Source organism: Hemibagrus wyckioides, linkage group LG14 (assembly GCF_019097595.1).
Source record: "Hemibagrus wyckioides isolate EC202008001 linkage group LG14, SWU_Hwy_1.0, whole genome shotgun sequence".
NCBI classification, from domain to species: Eukaryota; Metazoa; Chordata; class Actinopteri; order Siluriformes; family Bagridae; genus Hemibagrus; species Hemibagrus wyckioides.
Window position 1 is genome coordinate 10,414,666 of NC_080723.1, and position 25,939 is coordinate 10,440,604.

The 25,939-nt window shown below is 40.3% G+C and overlaps 1 protein-coding gene across 2 annotated transcripts in view; it reads right to left on the minus strand.

Moving 5' to 3' along the window:
• The window catches only part of snx33 (sorting nexin 33), a 31,326-nt gene that overhangs the window by 2,978 nt on the left and 2,409 nt on the right, over positions 1–25,939 (minus strand). For both annotated transcript variants that reach the window (XM_058408474.1, XM_058408473.1), the window contains one exon: positions 84–9,246. In XM_058408474.1, the coding sequence (XP_058264457.1) occupies positions 8,993–9,246 (254 nt within the window). In that variant the 3' untranslated portion in view covers positions 84–8,992. The remainder of the gene's footprint in view (positions 1–83; positions 9,247–25,939) is intronic.

Genomic DNA, 25,939 nt, shown 5'->3' on the forward strand with positions numbered 1-25,939 from the left:
ATGTTAAGCAAATGAACATGGCTGCTCAAAGCATAAACAGTAAACAGTATTTACAGGTACATGCTGTTAAATCTATGGGTCACCTGGTGGTCCAGAGGCAGGATCCAGCACTCTCATTGCCCGAGTTCCATTCCCCAGGCAGGAAACCAACCCAGACACTAAGGGGTTCATTCTGGATTACGTCAGCAATGGCACCAGGGACCAGATGATCCTCTATGGCGACCCTGGACATGGAGCAGCCGAAAGAACAACAACTTATTGTTAAATCTAATGTGTGTGGCAAAATGGCTAAGTGGGGAACATGTATTGGCCATGTTCTCCTTGTGCTACAGGGGTTTCTTCCAGGTTCTCCGGTTTCTTCCCCCAGTCCAAAGACATGCATTGTAGGTTGATTGGCATCTCTAAATTGCCCATAGTTTGTGAATGTATGTGTGTATGTATGTGATTGTGTCCTGTGATGGGTTGGAGGGTGTCCCTCACTTTGTTCCCTGAGTCCCCTGTTATAGACTCCAGGTTGTCCATGACCCTGTAAAGGATATACGCTACAGAAAAATGGAAGGATGGATAGATGACTATATAGTTTGTTGATTTAAAGCACTCTTCACTTGATTATGTATCGCAACAACTGCTGCATGCTCATAGTCCTGAAATTTTAATTTCGCCATCTGCAGTGCTGGAGCACTGATTTACAACAACCAACATGGAGCTGCAAAGAGAGCGTGAGGTTGTAAATTCATTGTGGTTTTGTTTTTTGCGCAACCGAAGCAGATGTTATCTCTGCATTAAGCAAGCTGAGGCTTTTATTCTGTCCTCATAAATACAGACAGTTCACTGGATAGTGTAAACTATTAGTATTTTTCCTCTATAAATCTGTGCTCCATATGAATTTTCATAATCCATTTTATGTATTTTCTCTCAGTATATGTGTAGCTTTGGGTCAGCAGTCTATCTCTCTCTCACTGTGAACCCCAGATACACATACAGACCATAATACTTCAAAAATAAAAGAATGGAAACAAAAGCATCAAGCAGCATGTTCTCTCTCTCTCTCTCTCTCTCTCTCTCTCTCTCTTTCTTACACAACACTCCCTTTTATTATGGGAATATCAACCATAGTGACATGTGGAGCAGGATTTAGCCTCTAAATACAGGACAGATAACCTTGGTCTTATTGTGTACAGATAAGAAACTGCTATTAGTCAGAAATAGTATAGACTTCATTTACTCACACTCAAACTGAGATGTCAGCAAAACAATATACCAACTGTATAATATTTGTTTACAGATCGTATCTATCAGTTCTATCTCTAGCTGATGTTTTTAGATCCGTGTTCCTGCTTTGCCATATCTAGATATTCGGGGCCTGAAGCTTAATCAGTAAAGTATGTAGTCATTTACACAGCCTGTTGCTAAAATACCAATTCTGGACCATGAGTCTGCTGAAAAAACTGAGATTATTGTAAACAGGAAGGACGCAGCTTCTCGCTAATAGACTTCTGACTTTCAGATCACACTCTCCCCTCTTTTTGTTAACCAACTCACGCAACTGTCTTAAAGCTGAAAGCATAACAGTTCTGCAGTAGTGCTTTTTTATCTTTTATGTATGTTTGCTCGAGGTCTCTGCTGATTCAAGTAGTGATTGTATCCTGTATACACTGGGTGTAAATATTGGCCAGCACATTGACCTGACAGACGAATGCGAGCTGAATCCACTGTGCTGTAAATTTGACCCTGGATTTGATGGATCTTGGATATGAATCTGAAAAAAGAGAGAGCGAGAGAGAGAGAGAGCGAATGAGAGAGAGAGGAGAAACAGTGATAGACTGCCTTTTCCCAAAACTGGAATGTTGTTTGTCGAGGTCAAAGAGAATGTGGGGAATGTGGACTTCGTGTTCTAAGGAAGTGGCTGTTGTCTCCACTGGGATCTCATTCTGGCTCCAGGGTTATGGGCGGTAATAAGGGGAGGGATCATGGGAGGAGCCAGAGGAGGAGCTACTTGGGGCATGACAAGGGGAAAGCTACAGTATTTGGGACGAGCGTCAAGGCAAGAAGCAGCCATGTGATCAACAGTGAAAGTCTGTCCTTGATCCTTGATTGTTCAACTGTCACATTCATGTTTACGTAAAACATTAGGTTTGTACAGGAGGCTTGACACAGGTTGTGTTTACTTTCCTTGGCAAAATATGAAATGTGATACTGATGTAACTGCAAATAAAATGATGTAACAGCAGGTGGGGCTCTGTAATTACACTCCATGACTGGAGCCATCTGGTACAGTCCAGAATTCTTTTTAATGCCATTTCAAGGCCAACAACTGACGTTATTCAAAATCCCAGCTGAATAAGTAGCTCTTAAAAAGTTTCATTTTGATAACCTTTCAAATGGCAATGCATCTAAAAGTGTAGCCTGTAATTGTTACCTGTCTATTAAAATGGAGTTCAGTCATCACATGACCAGTTGTTCACATGATCATTCTGTTGCTTTATCCTCCATCCCTCCTTTTCCCCACAATCCTGACTCACTCCTTCTGATCTACCCTTCACCTAATACCTCCAGTCCCAGCCACTCACAGCATGCAGCATTGTGAATCACAGCATTTTAACATGCATGTGTCTTGAGCCAGGAGCAAACAGAGTTTAAGGTGTGCCTCTTCTGTCATGGTGCTCTGATATCACTGTCTGACCTGAAATTCTGGTTTCAGGGCTCCAAAAGTTGAAAAAATCAGCAAGTAGTTAAAGAGAAATGTGAGCCAAATGTTTTAAAGACAGTGAAAGAAGCAGCCATTAAAGTCCAGTCTTTTTTTGCATAAGGGCCTCTGCAGTTCATGTCCTTATTTGCCACATGGAAATATATTTGCAAAACATGACTGCATAAGAAAAGAAGCTGCAAATGAAGTTTGTTTTTAACAGTAAAGAATTGCAGTATACAGTTTTGCTGTATTTGCTGCAAGAACACATTTAATTATATTAAAGTGTCTCTCTATTTCTACAGAAATAAAATTAAATCCTTTATTTATATATTCTCAGGTATATGTAAAAATAAAAAAACTCAATAAATATCATTAAATATTCCTCCTTCTCCACTCTTTTAGATAGTCCTATCGAAATTAGGACTAGTATTTAATTTCCTTGAGCGCTCACAGCAATTTTGTTACAAAGGATGAATTCTTTATAAAATCCGCCCATGGCCAAATGTGGGCTCGCGCAATAAATATCTCTGACGTTTGGAAGCTCTCACATCTAAAACGACACATCAGATCAGTCCAGTTGTCATGTAGAAGCCTTTGAGGCTTTGTGATGAAGTTGTTAGTAGGATAAAAGATGGAGGCGGTTTGTAAAAAGACGAGAAAAGCTTTGAACTTTCCTAGGAGTGCTGTGAAATCCATTATAACAAAGTGGAAAAAATATGGCAGACACTTCCAAGATCAGGCTGTGCTTCCAAACTGAACATACAGGCAGAAAGGGCAGTTGTCAGAAAAGTGTCTAATAAGAGAATTAGAACAGTGAAGGGGTTACAGAGCTCACTGGATGAAATAGGAAATCATGTGGAGCCATGAACAAGCCGGCCTCTAGGGCAGAGCGGCCAAAAGGAAGCCGCTACTAATTAAGGCCAACTAAAAATTGATGTCGGGTATTTGCTAGAAGGTGTGTGACATTCCCAATACATACAATACATTCTCAACACAGAGATAAATCCATTCCTGCCATCAAGCATGGTGGTGGTATTATCGCACTCTGGGGCTGAAATCTTGAAATTCTTGCCATCAAGCACCAAATACAAGCAGCCAAAAATAAAAAAAAAATCCAATCAGCCAGAAATATGTCCAGGATGAAAATTTACATCCCAAAAGGACAATGAGCCAAAGCACAGAATAAAAACTACAAAGGAATTTCCAAAAAAGAGGGGGTTTGTTTTGGAACAGCTGAGTCAAAACGCAGACTTAAATCCAATTGAAAATATGTGGCATGACCTGAAAATTGCAGTCCACCCACATTCTCCACTTCACATGGGAAAGTTGGAGAAAATTTGTATTGAGGAATGAAAGAAAATGGTCAAATTAAAGACAAGTATAGTGCATGAAGTATTGCCTCTAGGGGTGAATACGCAATAGTTAAGTAGAATTTAGATTTTTTTTTTTTTTTAATTAAAATATTCTGAAAACTTCTAAATAAAGTATTTGATTTTATTTCTGTAGAAAGCATAGTAAGGAGCATAGAAAAAAACTCATACTAGTGTACTCCAATTTGATGTTGAAACACAGCAAAAAGAGAAATAATCCCCGGAGGAAATAGTTTCTGGAGGTACTGTATACGTACAGTATATGGTACATAGTTTTGCTTTGCATAATGACTGGTAATGTTCTTAAATGACCCTTGAGTCTGCTCCAAGCGTGAAAACACAAGATACACAGGACAGATTATTCAGTTTCGTTGACACTGATAATTACCAGATGACTGTAGAAGTGTGAGTTCAGCATTGGTGGAGAGCAAAACGTTTCCGTCACATTCCCACAGGCTTCAGTAATGCTCATTAAAGCCATATTTCATTAGCGAAGCACAGTGCTAGCTCACTTGCAGAGGACAAGATTTAATACGGATATTTGGCATAAATATTAAAGGAGTCAAACTCTCCCAGTCTGAAATGATTGATAATTATGACCTCATTTCATTTAAAATGCATCTTTGCCAGAATATTTCCACTTTGTCTTGATTACGTTGTTCTAAATAAGTATGGAAAAATATAGCACCGTGGTGTGATGCCGACACATGCAGACTGTTGAATGGGAATCAAGCTAAAACTTAAAATTTAAAAATGGCACGGAAGGAGAGCTTTCCTTAATACAGAAAGGTTTCAGAAAGACAATAATAATAATTCAGGACTTTTAATTAGTACAGCAGACAAGTTAAGACCACCAGTGAAGCATAAATTCCATCAGTAGCGTATTGATGAATCAAAATGTACTAAATATTCAGAGTATTTAGTCTTTTACATTAAATTGGTTATTACATGATGCAGAATACTGAATGAAGCTTTTATTATCTCAAGGTTGGACTACTGAAAAGTGTTGCTGCGACAGTTCCGAATAAGACAGCTGATAAAAGTTAAAGCGGAAAGTTTCATTATATTACCCCTGCCGTATCCACACCACTGGGGCTACCAGAATTTTCACATTGATTATAAAATATTACTATTGACCTTTAAAGCATGGAATGCTCTCAATATCTGAGGGAAATTTTGGTCTAATGTGATCCACCTTATCAGCTTCAATCAAACAGTGCAGGTTCTTTATTAGTACCTAGAATATAGAAATCTACAGGTTTTTTTCCATTAAAGCTTATCAGCTATGGAACAATACCATTGGACTACCTTTCAATTCATTTTCAGGACATATGCTCATATGTTCACGCACACGGTGACTCAAAGCTTTCCGTAGATCGTTCATTTTCGATTTTTCATTTTACATGAGCAACACTGACAGCTGGTGACTACATGAGGGTGTGTCCAGACATGCGACTAATCTGAGAATAGTTTAACTTGATGCAAATAAGCAGCGACTCAGTGCATTGTGAGTGAAGACAGTAGAGGTGACATAATCCGTGATAAAGAGCACACACTGCTTCTCCTTTATCTCATACGATACCATGCAGATAAACACTGCTGGATTTTATACACAAACACCAAATCCTCCTTCTAGAATATTTCATTTTAGCCGCAAAGGAAACTGATTCGGGATGCTAGTTGCTCCACTTACTGAGAAACACTGTTACCAGTAGAAACATGCAGCGATAAAATCAGTGTATGTATGAAAGCAACAATAGCCTCAGTCTTTTAAGTGTCAGTGGAAACTTTTGCCTTTAGTTAAATAAACTGTTTATTAAATAGATTTTTCTTCTAAGTAAAGTTCCAGATCCTGGGTTATGTTGTGCCTAGAGAGTTAACGGTAAAACTTTTTTCCTCATGTCATCTCAGAGACTGTGTTTGTGCCAGTCAACTCTGGCTGCTTTCTAACATCTATAATTAAAAAGCGCTACAAATAAAACTGAGCTGAAAAACTGAATTTTCATGCATCCAGTGAGGAGTCATTAAACTGCTGCACTGAGAGACTTCATAAACCAGAGGATCTTATAATGTGCCAGACTCTGAACCGAACTTGATTAGAAAGGCTTGATTCTGTGATGTCTCAGCACACAGTTGGAGTGCATTTGTGTTGGTTCATAAAACCAAATGTGCTAATCATCATCCTGCCAATTCTAAGAAATAACTATGCTTTTTTAAAAAAAAATGGCCACTACACTTCATTATATTTCAATCCTTCCTAAAATAAAATAAAATAAAGGGAAGTAAAATGCTTAATCATGCCTCAGCTATGCGAGACATATTTAGAATCTAAATGAAACGAAATGAAAGTTGACTTCCTTCATCTCTCGCGTGTCACTGCTTTGAAGGCCATGTGCAGCACTTTTAATGTGTTTTCCATGTGTCTTTGTATGCATGCTGAAAAAAATGCAACCTGAGACATTAGCACACATCTGCACAATCTATTTATTAGCTAATCCACTAGCAAGTATTCTGCCGAAAATAAGCCTTTAAGATCTGCGTCTAAACAGCCGTATCCTCCGCGATGTGGAAAGTGTCCGAGACTCTGATCCTGCTGAAACAGAAAATCTCTCATCAATGCGAACAGCTGTGTCATCTCCGTCTCAACTTCTGATCTCATTTTCAAGGTATGAATGTGAAATCAAGGGGTTTGGGTGTTGCAATTCTCTTTGCCTATTAAACATGTGAACAGACATGAAGAGTCACTTGAGGATTGGTTGTTTTTGTTTTGTTTTTTTTATTAAGACTCAGCATGACTGTAGTAGAAACAAAGTTTTTCGTGGTTTTTTTTTTTTTTTTTTGCGCCTGCTTTCTAAAAGACCGAATTCGCACTTACATTTCACATCAACAACAACAACAAAAAAAACAACCTCACATATCCTTTTAAGAGTTCAAATCATCCATGTTAAGCTTGTGGTCCTTTTGGAAGTCTGACTTAGCATTCATCACTCCAGTATCATCGTCCTGTCTGTCTATTCTGCCGTCTCAGCCGTTTCCAGATCCGTGATGTCAGATTTCCAGCATTTTCTGAGCCACTTCACGCCCCAAATGTGGTTACAAACATACTGCAAGATGTGGAAAAAAAAAATAGTCCTTATTTATTTGACTCGAACTACAAACTGTGATACTTTGGTCTGATAGCAATTACACAGCGTACAAATGAAGGAAGGACACTTTTTTCCCCGGTTACTCAGAAATCAGCTCCATCTAAGAATGTGCTTTATTGGCCAAACAGTCCTGACTCACTCACTATCTAAACTCCATGGACTTCTTTTTCCCCCAAAATAGGTTTTTTTTCTTTCATGTGGCAAAAATAAAATACTTTAATAGATCATACAGCTTTCCTTCAGCTACACTACAGTTACATCTCACTGTGTTGTGAAGCAAAGCCTAATGCCAGGGGCACAAACAGGGGAGAGAAAAACAATGTTTATGCAAACGATGATATTGTGGTTTGACGCATGAGCTCTTATGCATAAAGCTGGACCAGGAGATGCAAAAACCCACACTGTGGAATCTTGTACTAAGTGTTTTGTATATTTAGAGGAAGAAGCCTCTATTTGGCCAGTAATGGATCATTTTTGATCTGGTGAATAAATAAAGAGCTCCAGGTTTAGTTCAGGACAGAAATGTAGAAATGACCTGAAATTCACAAATGAAGCTACAAATTTAAAAACTAAACACATTACATTATTATACCCTCTAACCTCACCTGAACCTGTAACATCTGTATGAATCAAGACCCCCCCCCCCCCCAAAAAAAAGAGGAAATCAGCTAACATTTCTTTTGCTGTAATCCTGTCCCAGATGACTTACTGCTCAGAAGCACACCACCCCTGAGCACACTAACTTACTTTTATAACAAACTAAGCACAAAATTAAAAAGAATAAGAAAAAAAAGTGGAACCATGCCACTACAAGTAGCAGTTCTTTTAAATACTTCCTATATAAGGAGTCACCTTGTTCATCTCTACAAGCAAGAGGAACACAACTCAATCAAAGCTCTCGATTAATACAGTGTACGCTCATTAGTCCCGCAGTTTAAGGGGCAACCTTTGTTAAATTCATTCATGGAAAAAAAAAACAAAATTCTTTCAGACATTTGGAGGGTTCGGATGTAGCAGATGTGGTTGATGTAGTTAATAAAAGCAAAGATAGATGCGTTGGTTTATGTAGATTTGAGACAGCTGTTTAAATATTATCAGGATAATCTGTCAGTGTCCAAGTTTTCGAGTTTCAGCTCCATCGAGATCTCACCGTCAAAGCGAGACCTGTTTAATTGATGAAGGAAAGCTACTACAGGTTAATCTACTGCAAGCTTGTGTTTCAGAAAGCACTTTTAAATTAGAGACCGATCACTTCACCCTCATCCGACGGTAGGATTCAGCAAGCTCTAGATCATCGGCTGAGTGGATTTTAATTGCATTTAATTAGAAAATGTACTAGAAAATGAATGAAGAGTTTGTTTTCCGGCACCTGCTGAGCCTGCTAGCAGGGTTAATCACGGCTTTACTCATAAAAAGCTATTTAGACAGACCTAGTGTGAGAGAATGTGGTCAAGGTTTAAAAATAGTGTCGTAAGGACTTAGCAAATATAATTAAATTAAATGGAATACGTGAACAAAATAGGTTTAAAACTTATACGGATGTGTTTATCAAGGCAACTGTGCAAGTCCCTGGAATCGTGCGTTTTGGCCATAAAAGACAGCCAAGAAAGTGACATTTTAAGTGCATGAGCTAGTGTTTGGTCCTCGTGTGCATATGTTCTGTTGGTCGTTTCTCAGCTGTGGGTGTCTTTGTAAACCAGGAGTTAAAGACAGAGGAAGCAGCTCTTGTGCAGAAGCAGGATGAGCTCTTGACACGGCCTTCCTGCATCCTGACGACTTTCCGTCCTCTACAGGCTGTCGTACATGTGCAGGGTTCTCTCGAGCTGCTGCACCACGCGCTGGTAGAAGGTGATCTGCTGACGCAAGTAGGCCTGCATCATGTCTTTAAAGTCAACCTCCCTGCGCTGGTGGAAATGGTTCATCTCGGCCTGCAGGGCGAAGCCCACTGTCCTGCATCGCTTCCGAATACCATCGGCCTCGTTCTGATCCATCTTCCCTTCGTCGCTCATGCGCTGGGACTCCTTTACCTTCGCAAACGCACCTGAAAAGTGAAAAGAAAAGTCACAGAGTCAAAGAAGGGAACACTGAACTAGAGAATGTTGGCTTTGTCCGAAATGACCCCAAAGTACCCACACACTATGCACTTACACTAGGGCATATAGTCTCAAATAGAACACTTCTTTACTAACTGGAAAACAATCCAGTAAAATCTTAAAAATTGTTGAAGAGTCATGTTTGTAAGACATTGTAACCACACTTCATTTCAAGGGCACTTCTCGTTGGAATTGTCCATGTTAACACACAACTGTCATTATTTATACTACACAAAAGAACAAGCATGCAATTTGGGACACACCTTCTTAAATACAGTAGTGGTATATATAATATACCACTAGCAGTAAATAGTAAAAAATAGTAGTATATATAATATACTGTAGTATATTACTTAGCAAATAACCAACAAAAAAAAAAAAAAGAACATTCATTCTTAACTATATAGAAAGGTGAAAAAATGACAACTGATTTCAGGTTTTAAAACACAAAATACAGCAGATTAAACAGTGGCTTACACGATCACAATCACTGAAATCCATGCAACATAAATATCTAGAACACCAGGCGTAATCATCTGATTTAAAAATGGTTACTATACTTTAGATTAAAAAATTAGTTTTGGAGTATTGACACTTTATTTATGGCAAATGACAAAACTTCTCTCTCACTAAAGCAGGATTAACTGAACACAACACACACTCTGATGTAGTTTTACGTCATGCTGCGGCACATGCTGTTGTTCCATACTGACTGGGTCAGACATTAGATAAGATAAATATCCAAATCAGCTCTAGATCAGTTCCTTTTGTCACAGTTATCGTACAATCAGTGGAATATTTTTCATTTTTTTTGTAAAATAAGGAGAACTATAAGGTCTCTGAGGTGACACAGAGACACAGAACAACTTCAACTTCGTAATAAAAAATTACGCTTTCATTCCTAAGAGTGTGAATGTGTTCACTGATCCTGCTCTTGTTATTTACTCTTAAATGATGCCTGCGGGCATGTCACACCTCACGTCCTCTTCGCTCTGTTAAGATAATTAGAGTTAATAATATTATCATAGGATTATATACCGTGGTCTTAAAGAGCTGCAGGCTTTCAGCGGTCACGTCAGAACTAACACGCTTTCAGCTTTAAAAGCTTCATTCGGTTTGTTTACCGATTCGGTTTTGTGTCCATGTGACCACTAGCCTGCCCTTGTGGCTTCGACATCGTCACAGTTCATCAGCATATAATTAAACCTCTAGCTGTGTAATCGTCTATTTATGGAGGATGTGAAGTGCTGTGGGTAAGGAAAAGCCTCCTGCCTACCTCCGCGGTGATTGGATGATGGAGATGTTTGCCTGAAAAAGGGCAATAATTGATGAAGCGTCACTCTGCCTCCATGAGCTCTCCTTATTGCCAAACGTTTTGGGACACCTCTCCAAATCATTGAATTTGGCTGTGCCAATCACTTTCATGGGCAAAGGTGTATAAACTCAAGCACCTAGGCATGCAGACTGCTTCAACAACTTTTGTGAAAGAATGGGTCACTCTCAGGAGCTCAGCGAATTCAAGCGTGGTACCATGATAGGTTGTCACCTGTGCAACAAGTCCATTCGTGAAATTTCCTCACTAATAAATATTTCACGGTCAACTGTTAGTGGTATTATAGCAAAATGGAAGCAACTGGGAACAGTAACGCAGCCACAAAGTGGTAGGCCACATAAAATCACAGAGCAGGGTCAGTACATGCTGAGGCACACCGCCACTGGACTCTAGAGCAGTGGAGACATATTCTCTGGAGTGACAAATAACGCTTCTCTGTCTGGCAATCCGATAGACAAGTCTTGGAGAACGGTTCTTGTCTGACTGCATTGTGCCAAGTGTAATGTATGGTGGACGGGGGATTATGGTGTGGAGGTGTTTTTCAGGGGTTGGGCTTGGCCTCTTAGTTCCAGTGAAAGGAACACTTAATGCTTCAGCATGCCAAGACATTTTGGACTATTTCATGCTCCAAACTTTGTGGGATGGCCCCTTTGGGGATAGCCCCTTCCTGTTCCAACATGACTGCACACCAGTGCACAAAGCAAGGTCCATAAAGACATACATGAACGAGTTTGGTGTGGAGGAACTTGACTGGCCTGCACAGAGTCCTGACCTCAACCAGATAGAACACCTTTGGGATGAATTACAGCGGCGGCTGCAAACCAGGCCTTCTCGTCCAGCATCAGTGCCTGACCTCACAAATGCGCTTCTAGAGGAATTCAATAAATACACTCCTAAACATTGTGGAAAGCAGAGTAGAAGATGTTATAGCTGCAAAGGGCGGACCAACTCCATATTAAACACTACGGATTAGGAATGGGATGTCATTAAAGTTCACGTACACATAAAGAGAGATGTCCCAAAACTTTTGGCAATAGTGTATAACATCTTCCTTTCTGTTCCTTTTAAAGAAAACATCTAAGTAATGAAAGTATTTTACTTATGTAAAGTATTAGAGATGACTGTCATGCCAACATATTCTACATATTTGTGGGTTGACTGAAGGAGAAAATGAAACTATGGAATGTTTTTCAGCCAGTGTTGCAGGCTGGTTACTTGGAGGCTTTTTTCCCTCCAGTAGAGCAGTTTATTCTGTTTATACAGTTAATACAGTATCAGTGTTTAGGAATTAATTTAAGATGCCCATTCAAGTTTAAATCACATTTTCGGAAAAGTCTGGAGAAGAATCCTACAAGTGCTGGGCTTTAATCAAGCTCATATCAAGCTGAAAATCCCAGACTCATGTTTTAAATTAAACGTTTCAAGTGTGTATAATTTTCCTCGGGTTACATCAAGCAATGAATAAAAATGGCTCAATTCCCAACCCTATATATTCATACATAGAAATAAACATGCATTATACTGTGTGTGTTCAAAAGTATGTGGACACCAGACAATAACATCTTCAACATCACGTTCCAGATGTGTTTTCCTTCTGCTCTTATAATAAGATTTGAATCTACTGGGGAAGAGTTCCATTAGATGTTGAAACGTAGCTGTGGGGATTCGTGATCATTCAGCTACAGGGGCATTTTGGAGGAGGTCTGGGGTGCAGTCGTCTTAGTTTCCATGAAGGGAAATTGTGAAGCTACAGCATGCAAAAACGTTCTATAGAACTGTCTGTTTCCAACTTTGTGGCAAGTTGGTCAGGGGTGCACATACTTTTGGCCATATAGATATATATATATATCTATATATGTATATGTATATGTATATGTATATATATATATATATATATATATATATATATATATATATATATATATATATATATATATACACATACATTGAGAATGGTCTGCCTCCATCAGCTCTCTAGTTCAGTAGTAACGTGTCAGCGACATACACTCTCTCTCTCTCTCTCTCGCAAAATCCTTATAGTGCACAGCAATGTTTGCTCCCTAAACGATCCCACAATGCATTGCAAAAACCAGGCTGCATCAGTGCTCACCATGTTCCATTACTGGAAATGACATCATGTCATGTCAGCTCAGATAAAAAATGGCAAACAAACCAAACTTTCAGCCGACTTCACCTATTAATGTCAGTAGCTTGATATTATTCTTGTTGCTCTCAAATGATTACTGATAAATGTTAGCAATTTATTTTTAACATTATTTGATGTTCTACATACAGTGTATAATGATTAGGAAGAAATCCAACCGTATATTTTTCACAATGTACTTTAGACAACATAAAAATGAATGTTGACGATATCAGGGTCCTGTTTGTTGTTGATTAATGCCAGCAGTGACGGTTCATAATGTGAGTGTGTTGTCATGTCGACAGAAATGGAGTATACATGTGTAGTCTTTAGCGCCAGTATATCAGCATATCACCAGTTTATGGCACTGGTAAAGAGTTGACTGAGACGCACCGACCGAAACATGCACCGTATCAGATACCACAGTGGATAAAAAAGCCAACAAAGTGGTTAGCATAAAATCAGCTTATGACAGTTATTCAGGCTGCATGGAGCAACACACCCACTCAGGGAATCAAGTTCAAACGCCATGAACAGCTTCGCATGTATTAAGCCCCAAATGCAAAAATTAGCCACCGTTCATGCTGAAATGAGACGCTGGGTCTCATTTATCTTTTAATTAGCGTATTCATGGAGTCACACTGAACTAAACATTTCAACCAAATCCATAAAGAACCCAGCACTGATAAACACGTTTATTATTCTATCAATTGTTTATTAATGCTCTCGCCTGTTAGCCTCGATTGTAATGCGCCTGTCAGCTGTGGAAAAGTGCAATATAAATAAAACTTATTATTATTATTTTAATTTTAAGAGAAGCCTATTAAGGGCGGCATATCAGGGAGACTGTTGTTGTGAGACTGTAAACTTTATTAATATGTAACTTTACAACTTTTTTTAATGATTAAAACCACTAATGCTGCAGCAGTTTACTATAAAGTATAAAGCGACAGAAGTTGAGCAGTTACTAGATCATGTCATGAGATAAAAGCTCTCAGTATGTGAGAGTTAAATGTAAATTGCATTCTGGGTAGCTAAAAGCGTCCTGGTCTTTAGAACTCCTTATGATCGCTTTAAATGAAGTGACACGTTGCCTGTAAAAGGAAATCACAACAACATGAAGATCTACATGAATGCAGAAAGTACAGAGATGTTCTGTAAGTGCAGAGAGGAATATTTAATATATTTGGGTGTGTGCGCGCAGGAACAAGGAAGCTAAAAATCCAAAATCTTATTATAACTCAAACACTAAATGTGTGGCATGTTTAATGCAGCTTTCTTAAAATGACATTCGGAAGCAAAACATGAAAACCTAAAGAAGAATGGGGGAGAAAGATGATGCGTATAATAGACTATAATAAACTAACTTACTGAACAAGCAAAAGATTTTCAGGGGTAGGTAGAAGAGATTCACGTTTGGAAATTATGGGAGATTTAGATCAATATTCTTTACGAACTAAGACCGTTTTACTTAAATCTGTTCTCTAATCAATTTTGTATAAAGATCAGCAGAAGATTTGCTGTAAAAACATTTCGGTCATTTCAACCAGCTCTGATATGTCAACACTGGTGTATTTTATCTATTGAAATCTCAGGGTTGTTGGTAGGTCAGAGATTAATAGCGACTCTCAAAGAGACCGAAGATCGGTCAGTATCTGAAAGAGAGGGTGACCTCCAGTGACACTGGGTGTGTCCAGGGATGTGGCAAAGTTGAGAAAAGATCGACTCGGTGCATTGTGAGTGAAGACAGTAGAAGTCACGTGATCCTTGATGAAGCACACACACTGCTTTTCCTTCATCTCGTACGATACGATACAGATAAACACTGCTGGATGCAGAATGATGCATTGAAGCCGCAAGGAAAACTGATTTGGAATGCTAGTTGCTCAACCTGCTGACACACTGTTACTATGGCAACCAGGAGTAGGAACAGCTACTGGAGACTTCGTAGTAACAGCAATAAAGTGAGTGTAGGTGTGAACGCAACAGGATTCTAGGTGCTAGTGACTGGAAGGTTAAGTGAAGTTCAGATCTCAGGATTTGCACTGAACAAAGCTATTGCATGAGACCAGAGGTGACTGATCTTATCGAGAATGAGCCTGTCTGTGTGTGTGTGTGTGTGTGTGTGTGTGTGTGTGTGTGTGTGTGTGTGTGTGTGTGTGTGTGTGTGTGTGTGTGCGCAGGTTTTCATTCCAGCAAAGCAGATGCAACTGATTAATCAGGTGGAATCGGGTGAGGCTCCTGCTTGACTGGAATGAAAACCTGTACCAACGTCGATTCTTGGCAGATTTGTTTGGATACCCTACATTTGACTACATATATAAAACTAGACTATATACACTGCTCAAAAACATTAAACACTTTTTAATCAGAGTATAGCATGAAGTCAATTAAACTCCTGGGATATTGATCTGGTCAGTTAAGTAGCAGAGGGGGTTGTTTCAGCTTCAGCTGTTTCAGCTGCTATGATGTTAATGAAATTAACAGCAGGTGCACTAGATAGGCAATGAGATGACCCCCAAAACAGGAATGGTTTTACAGGTGGAGGCCACTGACATATTTTCCCTTTCTGAATGTTTTCACTTGTTTTGCATTTGGCTAGGGTCTGTGTCACTTCTGGTAGCATTGAGGTGATACCTTGACCCTACAGAATTTGCACAGGCAGTCCAACTCCTCCAGGTTGGCACATCAATACGTGCCATTGCCAGCAGGTTTGCTGTGTCTCCCAGCACAGTCTCAAGAGCATGGAGGAGATAGGCAGTTAGTCTAGGAGAGCTGGACAGGGCAGTAGAAGGTCCTTAACCCATCAGCAGGCCCCCATGCTTACCTGACCTAAATAAATAGAACACCACTGGGACATTATGTTTCGGTCCATCTGACGCCGCCAGCTTGTACCTCAGACTGTCCAGAAGCTCAGTGATGCCACGGCCCAGATCTGGAAGAAAACACCCCAGGACACTATCCGTCGTCTCATTAGAAGCATGCTTGGACGTTTTCAGGCATGAATACAAACACGTGGGGGCCATACAAACTACTATTTTGAGTTGCTGCAATGAAATTTCTGCAAAATGGACTAGCCTGCTGCATCATATTTTCACTTTGCTTTTTGAAATGTCTTTGAATTGAACCCTCTATAGGTTGATCATTTTCATTTCCAAACGATGTGGCATCCTTTTGTTCCTAACACATTACCCAGTTCATATCAGTATAGATATCCAGCATGATATCCTTCCCCACTGAGATCTGATGTTTTCAATGTGTTCCTTTAATTTTTTTGGAGCAGTGTAAAAAACTGCTGTCAGATAGCGAGAGATAGTTAGAGACAGCGAGCACATGACCTGAATAGAGAGCATCTGCCCTCAGGAGAGCGCTTTCTGTACAGGACGAAGCCTACTGAGCTTGCACTACATCACACCATACATGCAGGACAGAGGGAAAGAGTGATACACACTTGGTCATTTGGGACTTGTTAAGATGAAGAGTCCATCCTGTCCCAGCCTCAGACACTCGCACAGCCCTGAATGGATGTTGTACATTTACTGTCACAGAGGTTAGAAACCTGATCGCTAGCCGCACCGTGGTGTCGCTTTTCACCATGACAGGCAGTGAAAAATGTGATGAAATTCGGTCCAGACAAAGCAGCTAAGCAACCAGGTAGCTTTTAACGCTTTGTTTGGTTCATTAGTTTATGGCTACAAACATGACAGATTTTGATCAACACCACGGATTCTGAACCTGAGGCGGATGTGGTGCAGTGAGAATAAATGTGTATTTCTCCTTCCCTTAAAAAAAAAACAAACAAAAAAAACACTGATCTTCATCGACCGGAGATCAGATCAGACAGAATAACTAAAAATTGATGGAATTCTGACCCAAGCGATCCTTTCTGACCTAATGCCTGTATCTCTGGTCTGATGAAATACCTTCAGCTAAATCATTTACATAAATGTAGGTCGTCAGATAAACCACAGCTGAGAATCAGGCAAGAGTCAGATTTGCTGAACTGAGGAAAGTTTTCCTTAGTATTTATTCAGGGTTCGATCCATTGACACCCACGGCTGGGTCCGTATCCGGTCCGAGAGCCGATGGAAGAGGACGACGGCATGCTTCATTACTGCCACTGCATCTCTTCTGTCGTATTAGAGAATCAGTTAAAGTCTAAATTTAGTCTTATAAACTTAATGGCGGTCATTTGAGGTTAAGTAATGGCAAGACAGCGGTGCCAAGCACAGCAGCGCACTGGTCTAATGCTCCCCCACCCACCGGCTCTCTGCTATCTGATAGCACAGTCACAGTGTTACCTCCCAGCTGCGCCTATTGTTCTGCAATCTTACTGACAAACAGCACAATGCGAGCTCTGAGCCAATCTGAGCCAAGCCCACAAAGCAAACTTCACAATTCAATCTTTTCAAGCTCCTTGGGCACAATCCATGCCGTGAACATAACTAAACGTTTTCTACAAGAATGTAGTACAACGAGTAAATAGTTCATATGGTAAACGGTGAAGCAAAAGCTCAGGAATTCCAGTCTCTACATTTCCACACTTCCTGAGTTCAGGCCTGGTGGGTTGGTTACGAGAAAATGGGCTGAGCTACAATTCAGCGCTTTACACAAAAATTGATCTTTGTGTCATCTCCAAGAGGCAGTGGGAAAAAAAAAAGAAATCCTCTTTTTATTTCTCTGGAACAACATGACTGAGGTCAAACGCCTGCTCAACCCCATTGAGCTCAAGCTCTGTAGATTCCTCATCTTCATCTACAGGCTGGAGGAAGCATTCACACTAGCACTTTGTCTCAGATCCTACACTGATCCAGAGTTTTACCCAATACATTTTCATGTTATGCTTAAAGACTGAATTTTAAAACATCAAACCTACAAAGGCAAAGATCTGTTTTGCTTAACAGGCTTCTGGATTTTCCTGATTATTAAACACATTTAGTTTAAGATTTGAGACATGGATCAATCACAATGACGACTCGACGCAATTTACAGAGCTGGCCATGAAATCGCTAAACAGTTTATACTTGGAAAGCAGCCAGACAGCAAAGTTTAGACTCTGATGTGTCATTCAGTGGCACTTTTAATGTTTCAGATGAACAGAAAGTATGCAGGCGAGTATGTAAACAGCACACATGCAAAACCAAGCATCGTGAATAAACCGACTGTTAAAAGAGCTCGAAGCAAGTTTTGTGCGAAAAATCGAAACTGAAAGCGCAGATGGCGTTGTTCACCCCTCAAAATGACAAAATATGAAAGTAGACTTAGAATGTAGCCTTGATTGATTCCATGTATCTAATCAACACCCAGATGAGATGCTGACATGAAGAAAGCACTAGTTAGCAGCTAAAACAATTGATGAGCAAACACATCTGCACATCAAAACATCTGGAAATGTTTCTGGCTTCTGGAAAGACAAACATCCTTCAAAAGCAGCATCAGAGTTGCAAAACGTTCTGAAAAACAGTTGCTTATACCAGCATCTCAGGGAGAACAACAACTCGCAATGTGATGAACGTTAAGCTAAACGGAATTCCACAGCACTTGTCGAGCTGTTCAGCGGCCCATAATTACACAGGGGCTTGAAATCAAAAGTGTCTGTGAGAGACAGAAGCTCGCGCAGACACAGAGATAACGTGTGCCATCAGTTCTGAGCGTGTGACGTCCAGGTCTGGACACGCAAGCTTGACAAGAGAGATCAGATTTCAGCCAGGTTTCTACATGTAACATTTCAGAAGAAACTCATGACAAGGAAGAACTGTTATGAGTGACCTGTGGCCTTCACTGGGGCTGTGGGGCCTCACTGCTTAAGGCTCTGGGTTTCTGATCAGAAGGTAAAGGGTTTAAGTCCCAGCAGAGCCAAGATACCACCTTAACCCTCTCTGCTCAGCCTGTGCTCTGACCCCAAAACTTCCCAACAAGCTCAAATATGTAAAGAAAAACAATTTCACTGACAAAAATGTCAAATAAAGCCTTCTACATTTCTACAAATGATCTTGTTTACAGAAAAACAAAGGTCACTCATAAAGGAAGTAACTGATTCTTCTTTCTTTTTTTTCCTGCGCACTGCTCCATGTGTGTTCATAAATGACAGCAGAAGCAGAGCTGGTCATAAAAGCTGTAGCTGTCGCATGTGCCAGTGAACAGACGGAGGAAATGCTATGAAGTGGATAACGTCTGTCATCAGTGTGGATCCCAGTTTATTTGTTTGTCAGAGAGATGCCTGTTTCATATTTGCTTCAGCAGAGAATTTACTGGATCTCTGATGGAGAGCAGTTAGCTGTGTGTGTGTGTGTGTGTGTGTGTGTGTGTCAGCCTTTTTTTTCCTCTCAGGGGAAAGTACAGTTTCAAAAAAAAAGAAAAAACCAATCCCATTAACTAACATTTTAAAGCCTCCAGGTTTCTCTGAACAGAGCTCTAAAGCCATGTGTGGTGCTCAAGTTCGTCTAACACGTTGCTTTGCCTTAATTATATCTGATGAACACACAGGTTTTCGGTTAAACAGCAGGGGTGTGATGTACAGCTAAACAAGCTGAGGTAAATGTGTAAAACGTCATGCTGTATGTGGTCAGTCAGACCTAATTAGCAGCCAGGAAAGAGGGTGTGGAAAAGGTATAAAAACATACCAGAGCTTTAAACTACAACTACATACAACCACTGCAACTTTACTGTGTGTGTGCGTAAGCGAGAGCAAAAGAAGGGGGGTGACCCGCCCACCCAATCTATCCCCCTGCCCCCTGCTTATCCCCATGTTCCCATGATCCCATTACTGAATGACATTGCATCTAGTCAACCATTTTTGTCATGCCAATAAAGCACAAACTGAGGGGATTATATATATATATATATGTATATATATATATATATATATATATATATATATATATATATATATATATATATATACATATATATATATATATATATATATATATATAGAGAGAGAGAGAGAGAGAGAGAGAGAGAGTGAGAGGGAGAAAGGACAAAAAGAGAGAGGGAAAAGGAGTGAGAGAGACAGAGAGAAGGAGAAAAAGAGAGAGGGGAATTAGAGACGAAGTGAGGGGAGGAGAGTGAGAGAAAGGGAATGAAAGAGAGAGAAATACATGCATTCCTTTTAATCTGCCTTCAGGACTGATGATGCAATCTTTAAGTGATCATCTTCCATGTCCTGATAAACACAGGAGTACAAAAGTGTGACACAGAGACACAGACTTTAGTGTCACCTCCGGTTGCTCTTTAGAGAAACGGTTATACTGATGAGTTGAATTCAAAGGTTTAATTGATATCCTGTAATAAATGATAGATTTCCATAAAGCTGCTTTGTGCCATGTGAAAAGCGAAGAGAAAAGAAATAAAACTGAGCCGAAGTGAAGGACTGCGACATGCTGCACATCAGGGCAGATGTGAGGAACACAGCGTCTAATGCGTCTAACAGGCCTGCTGCACGCTGTAGAGGAAACATTGTGAGGAATGTCAGGCTCTTCGATGAGCGCTGGAAAAAAAACAGACGGAGCCTTCATGCAGATTTATCTGTGAGCAAATACCGACATGCAGACTAAGGGTTTGAGAAGAGTGGGACAGAGTCCAGGATCTCTCCGGAACACCAGCAGAGCTGTTTGTTTAGCTATACAGCACTGTGAGATGCTGATTATAGCAAGAGCCTGAACTCTTAACTGGAAAATAAGATTCGTTACAAGCGTGCATGCAGCCAGTAAAGAACTCACATAAGCCGAAAATATACAACTGGGTCAGAATGCGGTGTTCTGATGTTGCGTTTATTTTCTACAGCAGCAATTTAAGCCTCGAGGTTAACAATCCAGCAGGATTTCTCACACAGGTTATGTAAACTGAGAGACTTCAACTTCTCCTTCAAGGTGGAACAATAGAGACGTGTTCTCAAACCTTGTTTCCACGCACACGCAATTATCAAGAGCAGGAAGTGAAGGATGCTGGAGATGTGGAAGAGAAGTTAAGCGTATGCTCTGGAGATTGTTCTTATTGAGATGATCTCTGACGTTCTCGGTGTGTGGTGACAGAATGCTCATGTTGTTACTAAGTTTGCTCAGCTTACACACACACGCACACGAGGAAGATGTATGACCAACACACACAGACACTCAGATATAGACACACAAACACATACACACAAATACACAGACATACAGAGACACACACATACACAGAGAGAGAGAGACACACACACAGACACACACACACACAGAGACAGAGACAGAGACACACACACAGACACATACACAGAGAGAGAGACACACACAGACACACACACACAGAGACAGAGACACACACACACAGACACACATACACAGAGACAGAGACACACACACAGACACACATACACAGAGAGAGAGAGAGACACAGACACATACACAGAGAGAGAGACAGACACACACACACACATACACAGAGACAGAGACACACACACAGACACATACACAGAGAGAGAGACACACACAGACACACACACACAGAGACAGAGACACACACACACAGACACACATACACAGAGACAGAGACACACACACAGACACACATACACAGAGAGAGAGAGAGACACAGACACATACACAGAGAGAGAGACAGACACACACACAGAGACACACAGACAGACACACAGAGACAGACACACACAGACACACATACACAGAGAGAGAGACACACACACACAGACACACATACACAGAGACAGAGACACACACAGACACACATACACAGAGAGAGACACACACAGACATACACAGAGAGACACACACACACAGACATACACAGAGAGAGACACACACACAGACATACACAGAGAGAGAGACACACACACAGACACACATACACAGAGACAGAGACACACACATACACAGAGAGAGAGACACACACACAGACACACAGAGACAGAGACACACACACAGACACACATACACAGAGAGAGAGACACACACACAGACACATACACAGAGAGAGAGACAGAGACACACACAGACACACATACACAGAGACACACACACAGACACATACACAGACACATACACAGAGAGAGAGAGACATACACAGAGAGAGAGACACACACACACAGACACACATACACAGAGAGAGAGACACACACAGACACACATACACAGAGACCGACAGAAACACAGACAGAGACAGACAGAGACACACAGAAACACACACAGTCACACTGAAGGTCTTGTAACACTGCTGTGTTTTCGGTCTGTTGATCAAAAAAAAAAAAAAAAACACAGTTGTGTCTCACTTTTCAGGACTGTCTCACTCGTTTTCCCAGCAGAGCATCACAGATGGTAAGAAAGTTTGCTGGTCTCTCAGTCCGTCCCCTCCCTAGGTACGCAACCTTTCTTTTCCTTTTTTCTGCTTGAGCCCCTTCAAAAGCTTGTGTGTGTGAGTGTGTTGTATCTGGTCCACATCAAAGCCACAGCTCTCTTTCTCAAAACCCAAAGTGAATCATATTAACACACTGAAGACATAAAAGCTGGAGGAAAAATGATGGTGAACAGACTACAGGAAGCTAATCAGAGTCTCACTCCAACTCCAAAAGATGAAAAACAAACTCTCTAGCCATTAAATGGACAGAGTTTCCACCACATTTCCGCCCATGCTGTACACAAAGTGCCGTCCCCAAAACAGTTGGCATACTCATTAGAGTTATGGCTAAGATAACATCACTTTCCCACACGCTCGGGTATTTAGCTGCTTGTAAGCCAAGAAACTTCTTCTAATAATGATTTATATGGATGAATATGGAGCGATGGGGGCGTGTCTATAAAATGGCTGACAAGAGGACAATCTGAATGCAAATGAATGCTGTGCTCCAAGGGAAAGGTGGAACTTGTAGTTCTCTGCCCATAATCCAGGAAAACCCACCAAAAACACCAAAAGGCTGGATAGCTTGTTGATTTTTGTAGCCTCGCCTAGCCAGGGCTTTAGACTGACAGCAGAATGTCTGGACTTCAGAGAAGCATTTATTGGGCAAGGATCACCCAAAAGGGTGTGTCTGATTGACATGTAAATCAACTAATCACAGATTTGTTCACTTCACATCATTTGGAAAATTCTCATAATCCTCACAATCTTCATGATCCTCATAAGGTCAGTGTCACAGCTGTAAACACGACGGCTTCCTACTTCCACAAGAGCAGTAGAGCGTCACGAAGGCTTTGTTTCTAGGCAGAACACTAAAAAAAAAAAAAACACGTCTCCCAGAAATCCTGTAGAATCCAACCAATCAGATGATGACTTCCAAACTCCTGAAGTGTTTTCATTTTATGTGCTGCATACATCAAAAGTTCAGACAACGGTTCGAGCCTGAGACTAAGCTATCATTGCTGTGTGTTGTTGCTGTGCTGCTAGTTCAGTCCAACATGTTGCACAACAGAACCAACAGACACTCAGGCCTGCATGTGGCACAGTGCACTTAGAGCTTTACATGATCTGACAGAGCAAACAAAACTCAGGATGTGCAAAACTTTGCATGTCAAAAGTCCAGAAATGGAAAATGACATCATTACAACTTGTAAATGACCTTTCCTACAAGGCAACACAACATTCCAGACCAGAAGGCAGGTTTCCAAACTGTGTTTTAAAGTAATTAATAGACTATTATTACTACTATATTACTTCTACTATAGTGACTAAATCTGCTTGATATCAGGAAAAATGCTCATGAGTGACGGTGAGTGTCTGCGACTAGATGTGGGCGTGTCCAGTGACACGACAAACTTAAATAAATAAATAAATAAATAAATAAAAGTTTCACGTTATGCAAATATTGGGCAACTCGGTGCGGTGACTACCAACGGGTGTGTAAATCATGGCAAAGACACCCTGCTTCAACTTGACTTAACAAGATGTTGTTATTCGTGACACATTGTTACTATGGCAACCAGCAGACCCAAGGACGAACATGTAAACGTATTTTAAGAAAATTGTAACTTGGGCACTGATGTTTTATTCCAGTTGAATGAAACAAAGGAGTTCGGTGTACTTTATTGCATTATCTAAGCTACGATTATTCAAGCATATTCTGGAAAACCAGAACATTAGACTGGGCATAAGATTAGTAGTGTCCAGAAATGAAAAATAGCCAAATGTTGATAAGAAAAACTAAACTGTGATAAAAGAAAAAAACAAACCCTGAGATTGAGTGGTCTGTATATGATTTCCCCCGAGTAGGTACTTATAAATATACTGCACTAACTGCATCCAGCTGCACACATCTGTACATTACTCAACATTCATACTGTTCTGCCACCATATATATTTCCTATATATTTTTTCCATTTGTTTGAACAGATCATTTTATTTCTATTTTAATGATAACTATTTTTAATTCTATTTTTATTCTACTTTTTATAACCTGGTCAGTTCAAACACACCTCCCTGTATGTTATACTGTGTCTGGCTGTGTATATGACGAATACATTTTTTATTTCAATTTGAAAACGAAGCATGTTTATATTTCCCTTTGTTCATTTATTCAGCTTGCTTCAGTCATTAGCTTTCATTGCTCGCTTAGTACATTGTCGCAGTGTCTTCATGCGAGTTAAACGGACGCTCAGGTTTCCAGCACCAGACACCAGAGATGCAGTGAGGGATCAAGGCTATTGTCTCTACGCCGCCTTGGACAGAAACTAAACACCAGCAGGTGCCTTTCTGAGCTGCTTAGCGCACTAGCACACATGGGTTTAGCAAGGCCAGTCTCTAAGCAACAGGAAAAAAAAAAAATGGTAGGCTTGCTGTTGGATGGCGACGATGTTACACAGTTTCGTCATGTGTCAGAAATGAGGCGGTGATCAGAGCGGTATGGAGACAATCCAATCAAAATCAACAGTGCAGAAAGAAATAATAGTCGAACCTGGATACGATGATGTAAAAGTGCAATGTAAACTATATTGTGAATGTTTCTGTTTTGGATTTTGGAGTCCACCTCTTTCCTCATTCTTCCCCTGCCCTGTTTTCCCCAATCGGTCCCATATGTGACCCCTGCCACACCCTCGGGGCTCAGCTCTGGGATTCCGGTAATTCACCTACACCAGAACCTGTCTATTTGAAAGACTGTAAACCGGTAAAAACACCTGATAACCATTTAGATCTGATTGTTTTTTTTTTATCAGTTACAGTAGGATGATCACAGGGTTCCTACAGCCCTGCTCAGTGCCACATGAGACTCCAGACATTTGGGGCTTCTCACAGTAACCATGCTCAGGATTCCGGCCTTTGTAGGACCGAATAAGAATTTCCTCAGGCAGCATTCCTATCTTTTACTACGCTCCTGAGAGCGATTAAAGCGCTCCTGGAAGCACATGTGAAAGTGGGGCAAAGGGTTATCGAAGTGAACTTCCTGTACACCACAAGCATACATAGACATACAAGTCAAGCAGCGGATTAATTCAAATCATGTCTTCGATTAGGGATTTCAGATTATAATGCTGATCATTTAGGTCAAAAATAAAAAAATCTCCATTCAATCAGTGGAATGGAATCAACCCACTCAATCAATGACTAAATGTGTGTGTTTTCTTTAAAAAAGTTTAGATTGATCAAATACAGCCAAAAAAAACAGCCCACTCATACCATATGTAACCCCTGAGTCTCTACAATGATTCCTTAGACCTCATTATGTAGAGCTGTTCAAAGTGCATGACTGTTGCTTGTTAAATATTTGCTGTGCAAGCACTAACTTGCCGAAGATCTGGCATATGCTGTGCGTTTTCTTTCTTTCTTTTTTTTTTTTTTTACAGTATCTTGCAGAAAGTGGGGGGGGAACAGCTGGAGTGTATGAGCGAGAGATAAGTGAAGCTCAAGATGACTGAAACTGGGTGAAAAACGAAAAGTCTGTGATTTAGAAAGAGAAAAGTAGCTTAAACTTCTGAAAGTGGTCAAACATTAGTTCCTGCTTTGTAACGCAGAAATGTGAACTAAAGAGATTTAACTCAGATCGATATTTTATATCTCAGATCTAATATCTCAAGATATTATTTTCTGGATCTGTCTCCAAACTCCACATTCTCCTCTTCTTGGTCCTCACAACAACACCACAATCCTGTTCCTTAAAATGAAAATGGGTGTTAAAGCCAGAACATAAAGCAAAAACTCGAACGAAATTGAACCCTGAAAAAGATGATTTTTTTTTCTTGCACAT